This window comes from Coregonus clupeaformis, chromosome 15 (genome assembly GCF_020615455.1).
Source record: "Coregonus clupeaformis isolate EN_2021a chromosome 15, ASM2061545v1, whole genome shotgun sequence".
Classification (NCBI taxonomy): Eukaryota; Metazoa; Chordata; class Actinopteri; order Salmoniformes; family Salmonidae; genus Coregonus; species Coregonus clupeaformis.
Window position 1 is genome coordinate 6,674,952 of NC_059206.1, and position 18,631 is coordinate 6,693,582.

Here is an 18,631-nt window from a genome sequence, read left to right on the forward strand (position 1 = left end):
CTCTCTCGCTCTCTCGCTCGCGCTCTCTCTCTCTCTCGCTCTCTCTCACTCTCCTCTCTCTCGCTCCTCTCGCTCTCTCTCGCTCTCTCTCTCTCGCTCCTCTCTCTCGCTCCTCTCGCTCTCTCCTCTCTCTCGCCCTCTCTCGCCCTCTCTCGCTCTCGCTCGCTCTCGCTCTCTCTCCTCGCTCTCTCCTCTCTCTCGCTCTCTACTCTCTCTCGCTCCTCTCGCTCTCTCTCTCTCTCGCTCCTCTCGCTCTCTCTCCTCTCTCTCGCTCTCTCTCGCTCTCTCTCCTCTCTCTCGCTCTCCTCTCTCGCTCTCCCCTCTCTCCTCTCTCCTCTCTCTCGCTCTCTCCTCTCTCGCTCTCTCCTCTCGCTCTCTCCTCTCGCTCTCGCTCTCTCTCGCTCTCTCTCCTTGCTCTCCTCACTCGCTTTCTCTCCTCTCTGCGCTCTCCTCTCTGCTCTCTCACTCTCTCGCTCTCTGCTCTCTCGCTCTCTGCTCTCTCGCTCTCTGCTCTCTCGCTCTCTCCTCTTTCTGCTTTCTCTCGCTCTCTCTCCGCTCTCTCTTCTCTCGCTCTCCACTCTCTCTCGCTCCTCTCGCTCTCTCTCTCGCTCTCTCCTCTCTCTCGCTCTCTCCTCTCTCTCACTCTCTCCTCTCTCTCTCGCTCTCGCTCTGTCCGCTCTCCTCGCTCTCCTCACTCGCTTTCTCTCCTCTCTCGCTCTCTCCTCTTTCTGCTCTCTCTCTCTCGCTCTCTCTCCGCTCTCTCTCCGCTCTCTCTTTCTCTCTCCACTCTCTCTCCTCCTCTGTGTGTGTGGTCCCCTCCTGTTCATGCGGTATAACTTACTGCAGATAAAGGCTCTTTAGAGGACACTGATTGGGCCAGGTATTTTCTGATCTGTTTTAAATGGCTTCTCTTTAGCGAAGCAACATTTTGTCTGGTGGTCCCAGGCCATCTTCTCACCATAATCTAACACCTACCAATCAAATAGCCTTCCCCACCATAGCCTTTTGGGGGTTTGTTTCATTTTATGAAGCCTTATAACTTTGGCCCCAATTAACGACAGGGTTTATTTAGCCAATCCCTGATTTAAAGTAGTTTTCTCTAGAAGGAAAGGCCGCTCTGTAGGGATCAATGTCCCGCAGAACAATTATCTTACAAGCAGGCTTAAGTCATCTATCAAAGTGATAAATACATCCAATATGTATCCTATCCTCCTTGAAATTACTCCTGATGCTTGCTTCCTTGTGAAGGAGAGACTGCCAAAGTAGCCACTTCACAGTGATTAAGCGCTCTGTGTTTGGACTGCAGGGTAAGAAGGCAATTAGTGACCTGCTTCACGAGGATAAAAAGTGGATTAAAAAAACGCAGGTTGTGCTCATAAGCAGGGCCGCAACTTTCACTGGGGATGGGGGGGACATGCCCCCCCCCCCCACTTCTAAAACCAAAGTTGCGCCCCTGCTCATAAGGCCCAGACTAAACCAAGTCATGGAATGACTTGAAAAGCATTTTCAATGGAGATTTTGATTTTCCATTGAACAGGCTTTTTAATGCAGGAGTTGGCCTAATCTGGGTTTTGAGAGTTTGCATACCAACTCAGGATTAAAGGGATAGTTCACACAAATGACAAAATAAGATATTTTTTTCTTACCTTAAAATTAGTCTATGGGCAAAGAGACTAATTCACAGTTCCAATGTGTTACTTAGCCACTGCCACGGAATACTATTCAGACTGTAGGCGTGCCATCTGTGTACATGTTGCATGGCCACCTCTCAGTTAATTCAAACCAAGTTATTACACAATCACTTTGAGGAATAGCAACTCTGCCAGGGATTGTGTCATTAAACAACTTGGTTTGAAGGTATTATGATGATTTTAGCCTACATTTTAAAAGAGGATTTTCACTTGCCTTGACTTGTTTAGATTGGCCTATTTAAAGGCAGGGTGCAGTCAAAAACTAGATTTTCCTGTGTTGTGTGTGTGTATATATACAGTGGGGAGAACAAGTATTTGATACACTGCCGATTTTGCAGGTTTTCCTACTTACAAAGCATGTAGAGGTCTGTAATTTTTATCATAGGTACACTTCAACTGTGAGAGACGGAATCTAAAACAAAAATCCAGAAAATCACATTGTATGATTTTTAAGTAATTAATTTGCATTTTATTGCATGACATAAGTATTTGATCACCTACCAACCAGTAAGAATTCCGGCTCTCACAGACCTGTTAGTTTTTCTTTAAGAAGCCCTCCTGTTCTCCACTCATTACCTGTATTAACTGCACCTGTTTGAACTCGTTACCTGTATAAAAGACACCTGTCCACACACTCAATCAAACAGACTCCAACCTCTCCACAATGGCCAAGACCAGAGCGCTGTGTAAGGACATCAGGGTTAAAATTGTAGACCTGCACAAGGCTGGGATGGGCTACAGGACAATAGGCAAGCAGCTTGGTGAGAAGGCAGCAACTGTTTGCGCAATTATTAGAAAATGGAAGAAGTTCTAGATGACGGTCAATCACCCTCGATCTGGGGCTCCATGCAAGATCTCACCTCGTGGGGCATCAATGATCATGATGAAGGTGAGGGATCAGCCCAGAACTACACGGCAGGACCTGGTCAATGACCTGAAGAGAGCTGGGACCACAGTCTCAAAGAAAACCATTAGGAACACACTACGCTGTCATGGATTAAAATCCTGCAACGCACGCAAGGTCCCCCTGCTCAAGCCAGCGCATGTCCAGGCCCGTCTGAAGTTTGCCAATGACCATCTGGATGATCCAGAGGAGGAATGGGAGAAGGTCATGTGGTCTGATGAGACAAAAATAGAGCTTTTTGGTCTAAACTCCACTCACCGTGTTTGGAGGAAGAAGAAGGATGAGTACAACCCCAAGAACACCATCCCAACCATGAAGCATGGAGGTGGAAAAATCATTCTTTGGGGATGCTTTTCTGCAAAGGGGACAGGACGACTGCACCGTATTGAGGGGAGGATGGAAGGGGCCATGTATCGCGAGATCTTGGCCAACAACCTCCTTCCCTCAGTAAGAGCATTGAAGATGGGTCCTGGCTGGTTCTTCCAGCATGACAACGACCCGAAACACACAGCCAGGGCAACTAAGGAGTGGCTCCGTAAGAAGCATCTCAAGGTCCTGGAGTGGCCTAGCCAGTCTCCAGACCTGAACCCAATAGAAAATCTTTGGAGGGAGCTGAAAGTCCGTATTGCCCAGCGACAGCCCCGAAACCTGAAGGATCTGGAGAAGGTCTATATGGAGGAGTGGGCCAAAATCCCTGCTGCAGTGTGTGCAAACCTGGTCAAGACCTACAGGAAACGTATGATCTCTGTAATTGCAAACAAAGGTTTCTGTACCAAATATTAAGTTCTGCTTTTCTGATGTATCAAATACTTATGTCATGCAATAAAAAGCAAATTAATTACTTAAAAATCATACAATGTGATTTTCTGGATTTTTGTTTTAGATTCTGTCTCTCACAGTTGAAGTGTACCTATGATAAAAAGTACAGACCTCTACATGCTTTGTAAGTAGGAAAACCTGCAAAATCGGCAGTGTATCAAATACTTGTTCTCCCCTCTGTATACCCACACTATGAGGTTGGAATAATAATGTGAAATTGTGGAAATTATGATAATGCCCTTTTAGTGTAAGAGATGTTTGAAAAGACCACCTAAAATTTCAGCCAATCAGACCACTCCCAGACAGTCGTAGCTAAATTCTTGCTTGAGAAATTGCTCTTTGCTAATATTTTGTTTCTTTTTGACCATTTTAATTGAAAACAATCACAGTAAGATACTTAATTGTTACCCAGAAATGATTTGACATTGAGATAAAAACGGCTGCAGTGGACCTTTTTAAGGTAACGTAACAGTATACCATCAAATTTATGAATTACTTACCACCACCTTTAATGGCAACTGATTCACTCTTGTCCTTCATACTGTACCTAGATTGTCCTCGATGTGGAAGCGTCACAGCTGTTTTAGCACCGGTCAGTCTTCATTCCAATCTTTTTAGTATCTATTGATCGATCTATCTCCCCGTCTGTCTGTCATTTAACCTACACACTCTCCTAATACTACTACTTCTCTCTCTCTCTCTCTCTCTCTCCCTCTCTCTCTCTCTCCTCTCTCTCTCTCTCTCTCTCTCTCTCTCTCTCTCTCTGGGTTTAACGCACAGTAAGAATGATTGACAGCCAAACTGAAGGGACCACAGAGGAGGAGACTGGTTGCCCTGGCAACGCCAACAAGTGTTAAAATGCCTGTACCCCTGATAATGCTCTGGGAGGGCTGTGAAAGCCCCTCTGGCTAAGTTGATGATGTGGATAAATGCTCCTGCAGTCCAACGCATACAAATGGAGGGTCAATCAGATACAGTGCGTCCTGGGGGGCTTATGTCTACTGAACAACGCCTGGCTGCTGACTATGAAATAGGCATGACATAGTATCAGAAATAGGCTAGTATCTTCTTTAATAAAATGTTATGCTGTTTTAAATGAAACAAAATGCCCTGCTCTTGTTAAAGCTTTTAGAATTAATTTGTTTGCTTGTTCCAGAGATTATTGCACCCATTCATCCAATACTTCACTTACTATATACGACAGCAGCATACTGAATGGAATTCTGTGTGTTATGTTTATTTGAGCTACTTAAGTGTCTAAATCCAACGTGGATACTGTATCATTTTATTGGTTTTTATCGCCTACCAATCATAAAATCGAATGATATGGCTACGCGGATATTGGATGGGTATTTTGTGACGCATTCACATTTTTACAAAAAACTTAGGCTTAACTGCTTCTCCAGCACATTTAGGAACATGTCTTCTCCTGTTAAACTTCCAACCTGGTCCCTAGATTTGGATGTGCAGTGGTGGTGACAGCTTTACCCCTTGAGCGTGTGTTTGGCGGCATGTAGCCTAGCGGTTAATAGCGTTGGTCCAGAAACTGAAAGGTCGCTGGTTCGAATCCCTCAGCCAACTAGGTGGAAAATTGGTCTGTGCCCTTGAGCAAGGCGACCCTAATGCTCTTGTAAGTCGCTCTGGATAAGAGCATCTGCTAAATGACTAAAATGTAAAAAAAAAAAAAAAGTGCTTTGGCACGTCTCATCTCGTTCTCCACTGACTCAGAAGATTGAAGTGTGTCTGTTGGCTGTGGAGGAGAGAAGGATGAGAGGAGATTCTTGTTATCCACTAGGCAGTGAGGAAACTGCGGGAGCCCCCTAGCTAGCACATGCCTCCTCGCTCGTGTGTCCCAGATATTGGTTTCATTTCACATGCTCTGTCTAGCATGGTTTAGCATTGGTCGCAGCGTCACTGGCCAAGACGCTGAAGTGTTATACTGTAGTCTAGTCCATCAAGCTTGGAGCTATATAATATAAGGGTCGTGCGGGTAAGGTCTCTATCAGTCACCTCACAACACTCCCCTGACCCATGGAAATCCAAAGCCATTTTTAATATGATGTGATAAAAGGAAACTGCAACAACAAAAAATCATTTTGGTTCTTTTAGTTTATTCATATGCAGCTAAAAGCTGAATTACAATACATACATAAACTCATATAATTTCAGACCCATGTTGATTCTTGTAGTTTTGTGAGCGTTTGCCATCTGGGGAAGGATCCGGCCTCCATTAATTTGCTATCGGGTCAAAAATTGGGCCATCCTTCTGTGTACACATGACCCAAATCTATGAATATGTCACTTTGAGGTTTTAATTAACTACTCGAAGGCCTTTGAACGTCTTTTGAGAAGAAGCCTCTAGACTGGTACTCAGTTAATAATTCAACAATTCACCAGATACATTTACAGTGGGGGAAAAAGGTATTTAGTCAGCCACCAATTGTGCAAGTTCTCCCACTTAAAAAGACGAGAGAGGCCTGTAATTTTCATCATAGGTACACGTCAACTATGACAGACAAATTGAGGGAAAAAAATCCAGAAAATCACATTGTAGGATTTTTAATGAATTTATTTGCAAATGATGGTGGAAAATAAGTATTTGGTCACCTACAAACAAGCAAGATTTCTGGCTCTCACAGACCTGTAACTTCTTCTTTAAGAGGCTCCTCTGTCCTCCACTCGTTACCTGTATTAATGGCACCTGTTTGAACTTGTTATCAGTATAAAAGACACCTGTCCACAACCTCAAACAGTCACACTCCAAACTCCACTATGGCCAAGACCAAAGAGCTGTCAAAGGACACCAGAAACAAAATTGTAGACCTGCACCAGGCTGGGAAGACTGAATCTGCAATAGGTAAGCAGCTTGGTTTGAAGAAATCAACTGTGGGAGCAATTATTAGGAAATGGAAGACATACAAGACCACTGATAATCTCCCTCAATCTGGGGCTCCATGCAAGATCTCACCCCGTGGGGTCAAAATGATCACAAGAACGGTGAGCAAAAATCCCAGAACCACACGGGGGGACCTAGTGAATGACCTGCGGAGAGCTGGGACCAAAGTAACAAAGCCTACCATCAGTAACACACTACGCCGCCAGGGACTCAAATCCTGCAGTGCCAGACGTGTCCCCCTGCTTAAGCCAGTACATGTCCAGGCCCGTCTGAAGTTTGCTAGAGTGCATTTGGATGATCCAGAAGAGGATTGGGAGAATGTCATATGGTCAGATGAAAACAAAATAGAATTTTTTGGTAAAAACTCAACTCGTCGTGTTTGGAGGACAAAGAATGCTGAGTTGCATCCAAAGAACACCATACCTACTGTGAAGCATGGGGGTGGAAACATCATGCTTTGGGGCTATTTTTCTGCAAAGGGACCAGGACGACTGATCCGTGTAAAGGAAAGAATGAATGGGGCCATGTATCGTGAGATTTTGAGTGAAAACCTCCTTCCATCAGCAAGGGCATTGAAGATGAAACGTGGCTGGGTCTTTCAGCATGACACTGATCCCAAACACACCGCCCGGGCAACGAAGGAGTGGCTTCGTAAGAAGCATTTCAAGGTCCTGGAGTGGCCTAGCCAGTCTCCAGATCTCAACCCCATAGAAAATCTTTGGAGGGAGTTGAAAGTCCGTGTTGCCCAGCGACAGCCCCAAAACATCACTGCTCTAGAGGAGATCTGCATGGAGGAATGGGCCAAAATACCAGCAACAGTGTGTGAAAACCTTGTGAAGACTTACAGAAAACGTTTGACCTGTGTCATTGCCAACAAAGGGTATATAACAAAGTATTGAGAAACTTTTGTTATTGACCAAATACTTATTTTCCACCATAATTTGCAAATAAATTCATTAAAAATCCTACAATGTGATTTTCTGGATTTTTTTCCATCGTTTTGTCTGTCATAGTTGACGTGTACCTATGATGAAAATTACAGGCCTCTCTCATCTTTTTAAGTGGGAGAACTTGCACAAATGGTGGCTGACTAAATACTTTTTTCCCCCACTGTATGTACAGTACCATGTTGATTATTTAATGTACAATAGTACCCATTTTCAAGAGGCAGTTACGTGCTTTACCTGACTATAAGTCCTCGTTTTGTAATGAAAGGTAGACTCTGCATGTTGTGTTTCCTGCACAGTGGTGCTGACAGATGAGTTTATTGAGGGGCCACGCGTCCAGCTGGCAGCCACCCTGCTGTTTCCTTCCACAACACAGGAGCGGACCAACAATAGAACTTCCTGTAATCCTGTGTTTTTCAGACCAAGTCCAGAGTGGCCCCTTGCTCCGTTTCCCGCTCCGGGGCCACTCTATAGCCCAAAACAGTATATGAAACGCTGAGCACGTTTTACATGCACACTAATAATTCGATATCAAACGGATTATGGCAGTAGGCCGAGTATGGCATTAGTCATGTAAAAAACACCAAGGTCAAAATCGAACTAACACAATTTCCCCTCTGCTGTTCACTGGAAGCTGCACACTGAGATAAATAAGGTATGGTGGGACAAGGGGACGTCAGAGGTTCGAGCTCTGCTTTAGTTATGGCTATGACCTTGTAGGCTCAGGCAATTTCTGCAGACTGATACAAGTCTGTGTTTTGACCAATATTAATACAGCAGTTCTGTATGGTTTAAAATGGGACTCCCCTGTGGCAAAAGTCAAATTAATTGCACAGGAAGGATTTATTTATCACATTTGCAATGGAAATTATTTTACACTCTGGTTCACCCAATACGCTGGGGCTGGATGTTTATTAGGCAAAAGGTAAAAAGGCCAATGCTAAAAGAGGAAACTGTTTCTCTCTCTGTGTCTCACTCTGTTTCTCTTCGTCATATGACACTTTTTCACTAGAGAACGTAGTGTCCTTAGGCTCCCTACAATCATCTGGCACACACCACACAGGTTTCAAGGAGTTTCTGAGGCACCTGAATACTTCCAGCGTGCATCACTAATCTGTCACTGTGTGTGTACACATGTGTGTGTGAAATGAATTTGCAGCCTCTCTGCTGCAACAGTAAATGCTTTTAAATGAGCCCCTCTAATATTTCACTTAATGTCACCGCTTTCTATTTCCCGTTTCCCTGCTGTGGCTGATGATGGTCATTATCCTCCTAGTCTGTTATTCTGCACATTACCTGTGAAATTGGTTTAGCTCAAAGTGTGTTCCCCCAGAGTCGCAGTCATCCGACGAGTGGATGTCCTTTGATCAGCTTGTTTTACATTCTGTTGGCAGTCCAATGCAGAAGGCAAAGTGAGAGAAGGTACAGAGAAAGGTCCTAGTGCTTACCGGTTCATTGCTTCCTGATTCAACAGTGTAGGAACTAGATGTGTATATCACCAAGCCTTTGCACCAGAGCAAATTTCACTCCTTTTTTTTTTTTATCTTCCTCAGAATTGAACAATCCTGAGGTAAAGTTAACTCGAATAGTAAAAGAGTGAAATAAATTGTGCTTTTGTATTCTTTAATTCCCTCTCGTTGCCATAAAAAGAAGAGCACGTGACCGATTGATTAATTCATGATATCTAACAATACATTTGAAGTCAGTACTCACTCTTAGTTCGGGTAAGTTGGGCATTGTCAACATGCAATGAAAGCTATTAAACTACAGTATCCCAGTGGGCAGAAGTGTCTGGGAACGAGATTACTGTACCCACAGTCTCTCTGGCATGTTTTATCTCTGAAGACCTTAGACGTTGTGGGCCACGACACATCCATTTTGAGCTTAGTGATTAAAATTCTGGGCTTAAAAAACAAAGATGATGCACTGTGAGGAAATCTTGTTATGGTTTGTTTTTACAGTTAGTTTGAACACGACTCGCCTCCGGTGGATAACAGAGACTTCTGTGGTTAATCGTTTTTTAATTAGATTGGGAGTAAAGACTGCACAGACACAAAGGGTAGAAGTGGAAGCAACCGCACAGATTGTGGAGCTCAGATGTAGAACAGAAATGTCAGTCATATGTTGGGGCTTCAGTTTAATAGTACAGTACAAGCTGCTCATACAATTCCACCATTCTTTCTAATATTTTGTGTTCTAGACTGTTGGGCCCTGTGTACATCTGGTTGTAAAATGCATCTGATGATAGGATTGTGGCCACAGAGCGACATTGGATGTTTCTGGTCAACTAGGTGTACAGTATGTGCAGAGGACAAATCACCATCTTAGTGTGACACCATCTTAGTGTGACACCATCTTAGTGTGACGGGATCTTAGTGTGACAACCTTCTTAGTTTGACAGGATCTTAGTGTGACGGGATCTTAGTGTGACAACCTTCTTAGTTTGACAGGATCTTAGTGTGACAGGATCTTAGTGTGACGGGATCTTAGTGTGACGGGATCTTAGTGTGACGGGATCTTAGTGTGACACCATCTTAGTGTGACGGGATCTTAGTGTGACGGGATCTTAGTGTGACGGGATCTTAGTGTGACGGGATCTTAGTGTGACAGGATCTTAGTGTGACACCATCTTAGTGTGACGGCATCTTAGTGTGACACCATCTTAGTGTGACACCATCTTAGTGTGACACCATCTTAGTGTGACACCATCTTAGTGTGACGGGATCTTAGTGTTACACCATTTTAGTGTGACACCATTTTAGTGTGACACCATCGTAGTGTGACGGGATCTTAGTTTGACACCATCGTAGTGTGACGGGATCCTAGTGTGACGGGATCTTAGTGTGACACCATCGTAGTGTGACAGGATCTTAGTGTGACACCATTTGAGTGTGACACCATCTTAGTGTGACGGGATCTTAGTGTGACGGGATCTTAGTGTGACAGGATCTTAGTGTGACAGGATCTTAGTGTGACACCATCTTAGTGTGACGGGATCTTAGTGTAATGGGATCTTAGTGTGACGGGATATTAGTGTGACACCATCTTAGTGTGACACCATCTTAGTGTGACACCATTGTAGTGTGACGGGATCTTAGTGTGACAACCTTCTTAGTGTGACGGGATATTAGTGTGACACCATCTTAGTGTGACACCATCTTAGTGTGACGGGATCTTAGTGTTACACCATTTTAGTGTGACACCATTTTAGTGTGACACCATCTTAGTGTGACAGGATCTTAGTGTGACACCATCTTAGTGTGACACCATCTTAGTGTGACACCATCTTAGTGTGACACCATTTTAGTGTGACACCATCTTAGTGTGACACCATCTTAGTGTGACACCATCTTAGTGTGACGGGATCTTAGTGTTACACCATTTTAGTGTGACACCATTTTAGTGTGACAGGATCTTAGTGTGACAGGATCTTAGTGTGACACCATTTGAGTGTGACACCATCTTAGTGTGACGGGATCTTAGTGTGACACCATTTGAGTGTGACACCATCTTAGTGTGACACCATTGTAGTGTGACGGGATCTTAGTGTGACAACCTTCTTAGTGTGACGGGATATTAGTGTGACACCATCTTAGTGTGACACCATCTTAGTGTGACGGGATCTTAGTGTTACACCATTTTAGTGTGACACCATTTTAGTGTGACACCATCTTAGTGTGACAGGATCTTAGTGTGACACCATCTTAGTGTGACGGGATCTTAGTGTGACGGGATCTTAGTGTGACACCATTTTAGTGTGACACCATTTTAGTGTGACACCATCTTAGTGTGACACCATCTTAGTGTGACACCATCTTAGTGTAACGGGATCTTAGTGTTACACCATTTTAGTGTGACACCATTTTAGTGTGACAGGATCTTAGTGTGACACCATCTGAGTGTGACACCATCTTAGTGTGACGGGATCTTAGTGTGACACCATTTGAGTGTGACACCATCTTAGTGTGACGGGATCTTAGTGTGACACCATCTTAGTGTGACGAGATCTTAGTGTGACAACCTTCTTAGTGTGACGGGATCTTAGTATGACGGGATATTAGTGTGACACCATCTTAGTGTGACACCATCTTAGTGTTACACCATTTTAGTGTGACACCATCTTAGTGTGACAGGATTTTTAGTGTGACACCATCTTAGTGTGACAGGATCTTAGTGTTACACCATTTTAGTGTGACACCATTTTAGTGTGACACCATTTTAGTGTGACACCATCTTAGTGTGACGGGATCTTAGTGTGACACCATCGTAGTGTGACAAGATCTTAGTGTGACACCATTTGAGTGTGACACCATCTTAGTGTGATGGGATCTTAATGTGACACCATTTGAGTGTGACACCATCTTAGTGTGACGGGATCTTAGTGTGACAGGATCTTAGTGTGACAGGATCTTAGTGTGACGGGATCTTAGTGTGACAGGATCTTAGTGTGACACCATCTTAGTGTGACACCATCGTAGTGTGACACCATCGTAGTGTGACACCATCTTAGTGTGACACCATCTTAGTGTGACACCATCGTAGTGTGACACCATCGTAGTGTGACACCATCTTAGTGTGACACCATCTTAGTGTGAAGGGATCTTAGTGTGATGGGATCGGTGTTGAAAATTAGTGTACTTAGCTTCTTGATGGTATCCTAGCATCTTTGTCAATAATAATAATATATTCCATTTAGCAGACACTTTTATCCAAAGCAACTTTGTCATGAGTGCATACATTTTACCTATGGGTAGTCCTGGGAATTGAACCCACTATCCTGGCTTTGCAAACACCATGCTCTACCAGCTGAGCAAGGCAATGCCGTACTGTATGTTGACTTCTTATCCACAGAGAGAATAAATGTAACCCATCAATATATTGCAAGTGGGAGGGACATTTTACCCTAACACATTCGTGATTGGTTCACATTTGAAGTTGTCTCTGGTGTTACATTTCTGCCACAGTGCTTATATGCATCCTGAGAAATGTTCTTTTGTGCAGAGATTTGTCATCTTGAAAACAAATAAGGGATGTCGGAAATGATCTTTGTTCTCACAAAAAAGCTCTTGTGGTGTGTAAAGTATACTTTCTATTTTCAGTTTCAATTGTCTATCATACCAACACAACCCACGCTCCAGTCAAGCGTTACAAACGTTTGATCCCATAGTACGCTACCACCACCTAGTGGTAGAAGGTATTCTTGACTCCTCATACTGAACCCAGCTGTGATGTCTCTGTCTTCATCCCAGACCCCAGTGGACAATCTGTGTGTGACCAGTGTAAGCCAGAGTACCAGGGGCCCCACTGTGACCAGTGCAGGGGTGGCTTCTATAACGCGGACAGCATCTGCCTGCCTTGCAACTGCAGCGGGAACGCCGACCCCGGGACCTCGCCCCGCATCTGCAACCCTGAGACGGGCCACTGCCTGAGCTGTGTCAACAACACGTCGGGGAAACACTGCGAGCGCTGCGCTGAAGGCTACGTGGGTAGTGCCATCATCCACAGCTGCAAAGGTCAGAATCATTTAAGAATAATCATCATCATTGTTCTACCGAGTATCTTTTCATATGGATGACGAGCGCTTCAAAGCAATTAACTCTGGCAGTGTTAAATTTAACTCTCTTACTGTCTGTGTTAAATTAACATTTTGACAATGTAACTCTAAGGCAGTGTTATTTTTTCAACACTCTTAAAAGTGGTAATATAACACTAGATTATAACAATGGATTCACACTGAGTTAAATGTACATTAGCAACGTTTCTGTGAATGTGAGATATTCCCCTGTAATCACCATTGAATAAGTATATACACTGCTCAACAAAATAAAGGGAACACTTAAACAACACAATGTAACTCCAAGTCAATCACACTTCTGTGAAATCAAACTGTCCACTTAGGAAGCAACACTGATTGACAATAAATTGCACATGTTGTTGTGCAAATGGAATAGACAACAGTTGGAAATTATAGGCAATTAGCAAGACACCCCCAATAAAGAAGTGGTTCTGCAGGTGGTGACCACAGACCACTTCTCAGTTCCTATGCTTCCTGGCTGATGTTTTGGTCACTTTTGAATGCTGGCGGTGCTTTCACTCTAGTGGTAGCATGAGACGGAGTCTACAACCACACAAGTGGCTCAGGTAGTGCAGCTCATCCAGGATGGCACATCAATGCGAGCTGTGGCAAGAAGGTTTGCTGTGTCTGTCAGCGTAGTGTCCAGAGCATGGAGGCGCTACCAGGAGACAGGCCAGTACATCAGGAGACGTGGAGGAGGCCGTAGGAGGGCAACAACCCAGCAGCAGGACCGCTACCTCCGCCTTTGTGCAAGGAGGAGCAGGAGGAGCACTGCCAGAGCCCTGCAAAAAGACCTCCAGCAGGCCACAAATGTGCATGTGTCTGCTCAAACGGTCAGAAACAGACTCCATGAGGGTGGTATGAGGGCCCGACGTCCACAGGTGGGGGTTGTGCTTACAGCCCAACACGTGCAGGTTTGGCATTTGCCAGAGAACACCAAGATTGGCGAATTCGCCACTGGCGCCCTGTGCTCTTCACAGATGAAAGCAGGTTCACACTGAGCACATGTGACAGACGTGACAGTCTGGAGACGCCGTGGAGAACGTTCTGCTGCCTGCAACATCCTCCAGCATGACCGGTTTGGCGGTGGGTCAGTCATGATGTGGGGTGGCATTTCTTTGGGGGGCCGCACAGCCCTCCATGTGCTCGCCAGAGGTAGCCTGGCTGCCATTAGGTACTGAGATGAGATCCTCAGACCCCTTGTGAGACCATATGCTGGTGCGGTTGGCCCTGGGGTCCTCCTAATGCAAGACAATGCTAGACCTCATGTGGCTGGAGTGTGTCAGCAGTTCCTGCAAGAGGAAGGCATTGATGCTATGGACTGGCCCGCCCGTTCCCCAGACCTGAATCCAATTGAGCACATCTGGGACATCATGTCTCGCTCCATCGACCAACGCCACGTTGCACCACAGACTGTCCAGGAGTTGGCGGATACTTTAGTCCAGGTCTGGGAGGCGATCCCTCAGGAGACCATCCGCCACCTCATCAGGAGCATGCCCAGGCGTTGTAGGGAGGTCATACAGGCACGTGGAGGCCACACACACTACTGAGCCTCATTTTGACTGGTTTTAAGGACTTTACATCAATGTTGGATCAGCCTGTAGTGTGGTTTTCCACTTTAATTTTGAGGGTGACTCCAAATCCAGACCTCCATGGGTTGATACATTTGATTTCCATTGATAATTTTTGTGTGATTTTGTTGTCAGCACATTCAACTATGTAAAGAAAAAAGTATTTAATAAGATTATTTCATTCATTCAGATCTAGGATGTGTTGTTTAAGTGTTCCCTTTATTTTTTTGAGCAGTGTATAAAGATATATAATAAAATAAACAAACCAAGCTGAGGATGCATAATAGTAAAACAATTAGCAGTGACCTTTATCACGAGACAAGACAGTGAAGCGTTCCTTGTGCTAACATACACACTTGCCTCTCTTCCCCAGCCATAGTCACTCCCACCCCTGAGCAGAACAGGACAACGACTGCCCCCACCACCACCACTCTGACCCTGCGCTCCACCACCACTACCCCCTCTAGTGACCACACCATGACTTCCACCTCCAACGCCACCACCACTCAGCTGACCACCACAGCCTCCAGCACCACACCAGGTCTCCTCACCAACACCACGGCCGCCATCTCCGAGGTGTCCTGGACCCAGTTCAATGTCATCGTCTTGGCGGTGATCATCGTGGCGGTGGTGGTGCTGATGGGCGTGGCGGGCGGTGTCTACACCTACCGCGAGTACCGCAATCGCAAGCTGAACGCTCCGTTTTGGACCATCGAGCTGAAGGAGGATAACATCAGCATCAGCAGCTACCATGACAGCCTGCCCAACATGGGGGACGTGTCGGGCTTGCTGGAGGAAGAGGCCGGCATGGAGGTGGCGCCCAACGGCCAGCTGGCGCTTAGCAGCCCCGTCAACATATACAAGGCGTGATGATGGGCCATGGGCGGGGCTGCTTCTTCTTCTTTGGTGTTTTAACGGTGGTGTGCAAGCCAATGTTTATTGGTGTTACCACCGCCCTCTTGACTAGTGTGGTAAAGACATGACGCATCCTCCTGGAAACCGTATTCTGTCCCATCTCTACCACACCCGCCCACCCCACCCCTGGTGGCCACACCCACCCAGGGACTCTGACTGGGGGAGGCAGAGATAGGGGGAGGGAGGTCTCTGACTGGGGGAGGCAGAGATAGGGGGAGGGAGGTATCTGACTGGGGGAGGCAGAGATAGGGGGAGGGGAGGTCTCTGACTGGGGGAGGCAGAGATGGGGGGGAGGCAGAGATGGGGGGGAGGGAGGTCTCTGACTGGGGGAGGCAGAGATAGGGGGGAGGGAGGTCTCTGACTGGGGGAGGCAGAGATTGGGGGGAGGGAGGTCTCTGACTGGGGGAGGCAGAGATAGGGGGAGGGAGGTCTCTGACTGGGGGAGGCAGAGATAGGGGGAGGGAGGTCTCTGACTGGGGGAGGCAGAGATAGGGGGGAGGGAGGTCTCTGACTGGGGGAGGCAGAGATAGGTGGGAGGGAGGTATCTGACTGGGGGAGGCAGAGATAGGGGGGAGGGAGGTCTCTGACTGGGGGAGGCAGAGATAGAGGGGGAGGGAGGTCTCTGACTGGGGGAGGCAGAGATAGAGGGGGAGGAGGATTATCGTTCAGTCCTCAGGATTTTAATAATAAATGATTTACCTGTTGTGACGACTTCAACAGAGAGAATAATGTTGCGGGTACTAAAATGAGGAGGAGCTGGAAGGATGGAGTAACTTCAGAATCAGAAATCAACTGACTCCTGAGTCACCCAGACTGGGAGAAAAAATGTAACATGACAACCTGAGTTTGAATGGTTCAGAAGGGCCTTGGAGGAGGAACTTTGTTAAAGTGACAGAGACTTTGTGCCCTTCATGATTCAACCTTTGACCCACAGGGAACCAGGAAGAGAGTGGAGGCCCGTAAAGGCTGGGTATCCAGCCAGGCCTGTGAAACCAGTGAACTGAAGCCCACTCTGAAACGCTGCATCACACAATCAAAAACATACTGAATATTTACAGTATGTGCACCTCTTCATATACACATCCTCAAACACTATGTTTGCACATACAGTACTGCACACACATGCACAAGCACTAAATAAACACATGCACACCTTGTACCATAACAAAACACATACACACAAAATAAAGGGAGAGTGTATTGTCCTGGTTGGTTTCAATGGAGGATAACTTGCTTCAAAATTGTGCATTTACATTGTATAATGAGAGAGAAAATGGACAATAGTTTTGCAACAATTATGATTCATACAACACTGATGTGGGGCCATTTTGGTATATTTTCCTCTGACTGAAATGACACTAAAATGAAACTATTGCAGGGCTCTGGTACATGTTAAGTATTGGGCCGATGGCATCTATTTCACTAGGAGAAAATGAGAGGCTCCAGATTTGAAACAAGTCCCGTTTTAAGTGTTTTTGTTGATGTTATTTTATAATGTATTGCTTTCTGTTTTCCTCAATAAGCTTACTGCTAATGTGTTGCACAGCCAGATTTTAGCCATGCAGATGCCAGAAGGCCCATTACAGAAAATGTATTGGTTTATGGCTGAAACTGAACGTTCTCTGACCGTTGTTTAAGTTTCAAGGCAGGAGAAGTCGTTTTCATGGTTTCTTATTTTATTAATAATAATAATAATAATAATAATAATGAATTAGATTTGTGTAGCAGGCGCTCAAAGAGCTTTACTCTTTATCTACTACTTCCACCTGGATGATGACGCTCGAGTTCAGTAGGCATGAAACAGAAGAAAAAGACTGAAACGGGGAGGCACTACCTGGACTTGTTTCGTTTTCTGTTTGAAAACGTTTTACTACCCGTGTTTCCTAGTGAACATCACCCAGCTGTCACAGAGGACAGATGAGGAAGTGCATCATCCTAATTATGAATCGGGGTGATTATGGAGGCACGATTGTCTGAGGGCCTGACTGGGAATTTAGCCAGGACAGCGGGGTTTAACAACACCCGTACTCTTGCAACTTTTTTGTAGCTTAGCTAGTAATGCTACTGGAAACAGAATAAACCATTTAGCGATGAATTCAAAAGCATGCGGAAATAGGGAAGGCAGAGCTCTTTCCCAATTATTTTGAATCCAACGTAAACTGGTTTGAATTATTAGATTTGGGAGAACTATTGTCACCATACCAGATAAAGGTTTCTTTGAAATTGTAATTACCTAACAATTCTCATGCGCACTGAGTGTATAAAACATTAGGAACACCTTCCTAATATTGAGTTGAACCCACTTCAGCCTTCAGAACAGCCTCAATTCTTTAGGGCATGGACTCTACAAGGTGTCGAAAGCGTTCCACAGGGATGCTGGCCCATGTTGACTCCAATGCTTTCCACAGTTGTGTCTAGTTGACTGGTAGTGGATCTCCACTCTGAATAGCTTGTTCTATCTCATCCCACAGATAATCAGTTGGATTTAGACCTGGTGACTGGGCAGCCCACTGTTGTTTGTGGAACCATTCCTGGACAATCCTAGCCTTGTGGCATGGGGCATTATCCTGCTGAAATGTTTTTATTTGCAGATGGATACACAGCTGCCATGAAGGGATGCACTCAGTGTATATCACATGTCCAGCTTCAGTTATCACTAATGGTTCTTACCTTCCTTCAAGCTGCTCAACAGATCTGAAGCTTTGAACACCCCCCGTCTCCCTGCCATACATTTCTCCCCATCCTTCCACCTAGAGATGATGTGCTCTTACTCCTTCAGGTACTGTCCTGCTCATTGTAAATGTGAACATGATGTACAGATTGGTTGTAAATAAGAAGCTACTATTGTAGATAAAGGGTGAATTATTTTCAGGACTTTGGGAAATTCTGGGCCTCTTCTCTGGGTTGTTTTGACATCCAGCCATATTGGGGGTATTCTCAACTCTGATCTCTTCCCACTGAAACGACATACCAACCATGATTCTTCCATAGAAGCAGGGGCATAGGTGCTGAGGTTTACCAGAACCTTTTTCTGTCCGATACACCTTGTACATACCACAGCTAATGTAACCTACCAAAATTAAAATCAGTTTTTGTTAAATTTTTGTGTCAGCGTTGTTCATTTATTATATGAATGGTGCAATATGCAGAAATCGCTCCGGCATTTTCTGTTTGATAAAATTAGAATAGTTAGCTTAATTTCAGTTTGTGACAAAACAAGCAGTCATTGTGTAGAGAATCATTGTACCATCTAAAGCGCTGTGAAATTGTATTTTCAGTTGTTTGAAGCTGGTGTACAAAACCTAAAGTAAAA

General features: G+C 45.1%; 1 protein-coding gene across 2 annotated transcripts in view; it reads left to right on the top strand.

Annotated features, from left to right (window-relative positions):
• LOC121582051 (multiple epidermal growth factor-like domains protein 9) overlaps positions 1–15,493 on the top strand; it is an 87,783-nt gene extending 72,290 nt beyond the window's left edge. For both annotated transcript variants that reach the window (XM_041897565.2, XM_041897566.2), the window contains exons 5-6: positions 12,507–12,770; positions 14,777–15,493. In XM_041897565.2, coding sequence (XP_041753499.1) covers positions 12,507–12,770; positions 14,777–15,273 — 761 coding nt within the window. In that variant the 3' untranslated portion in view covers positions 15,274–15,493. The remainder of the gene's footprint in view (positions 1–12,506; positions 12,771–14,776) is intronic.
• The last annotated feature ends 3,138 nt before the right edge of the window (positions 15,494–18,631 follow it).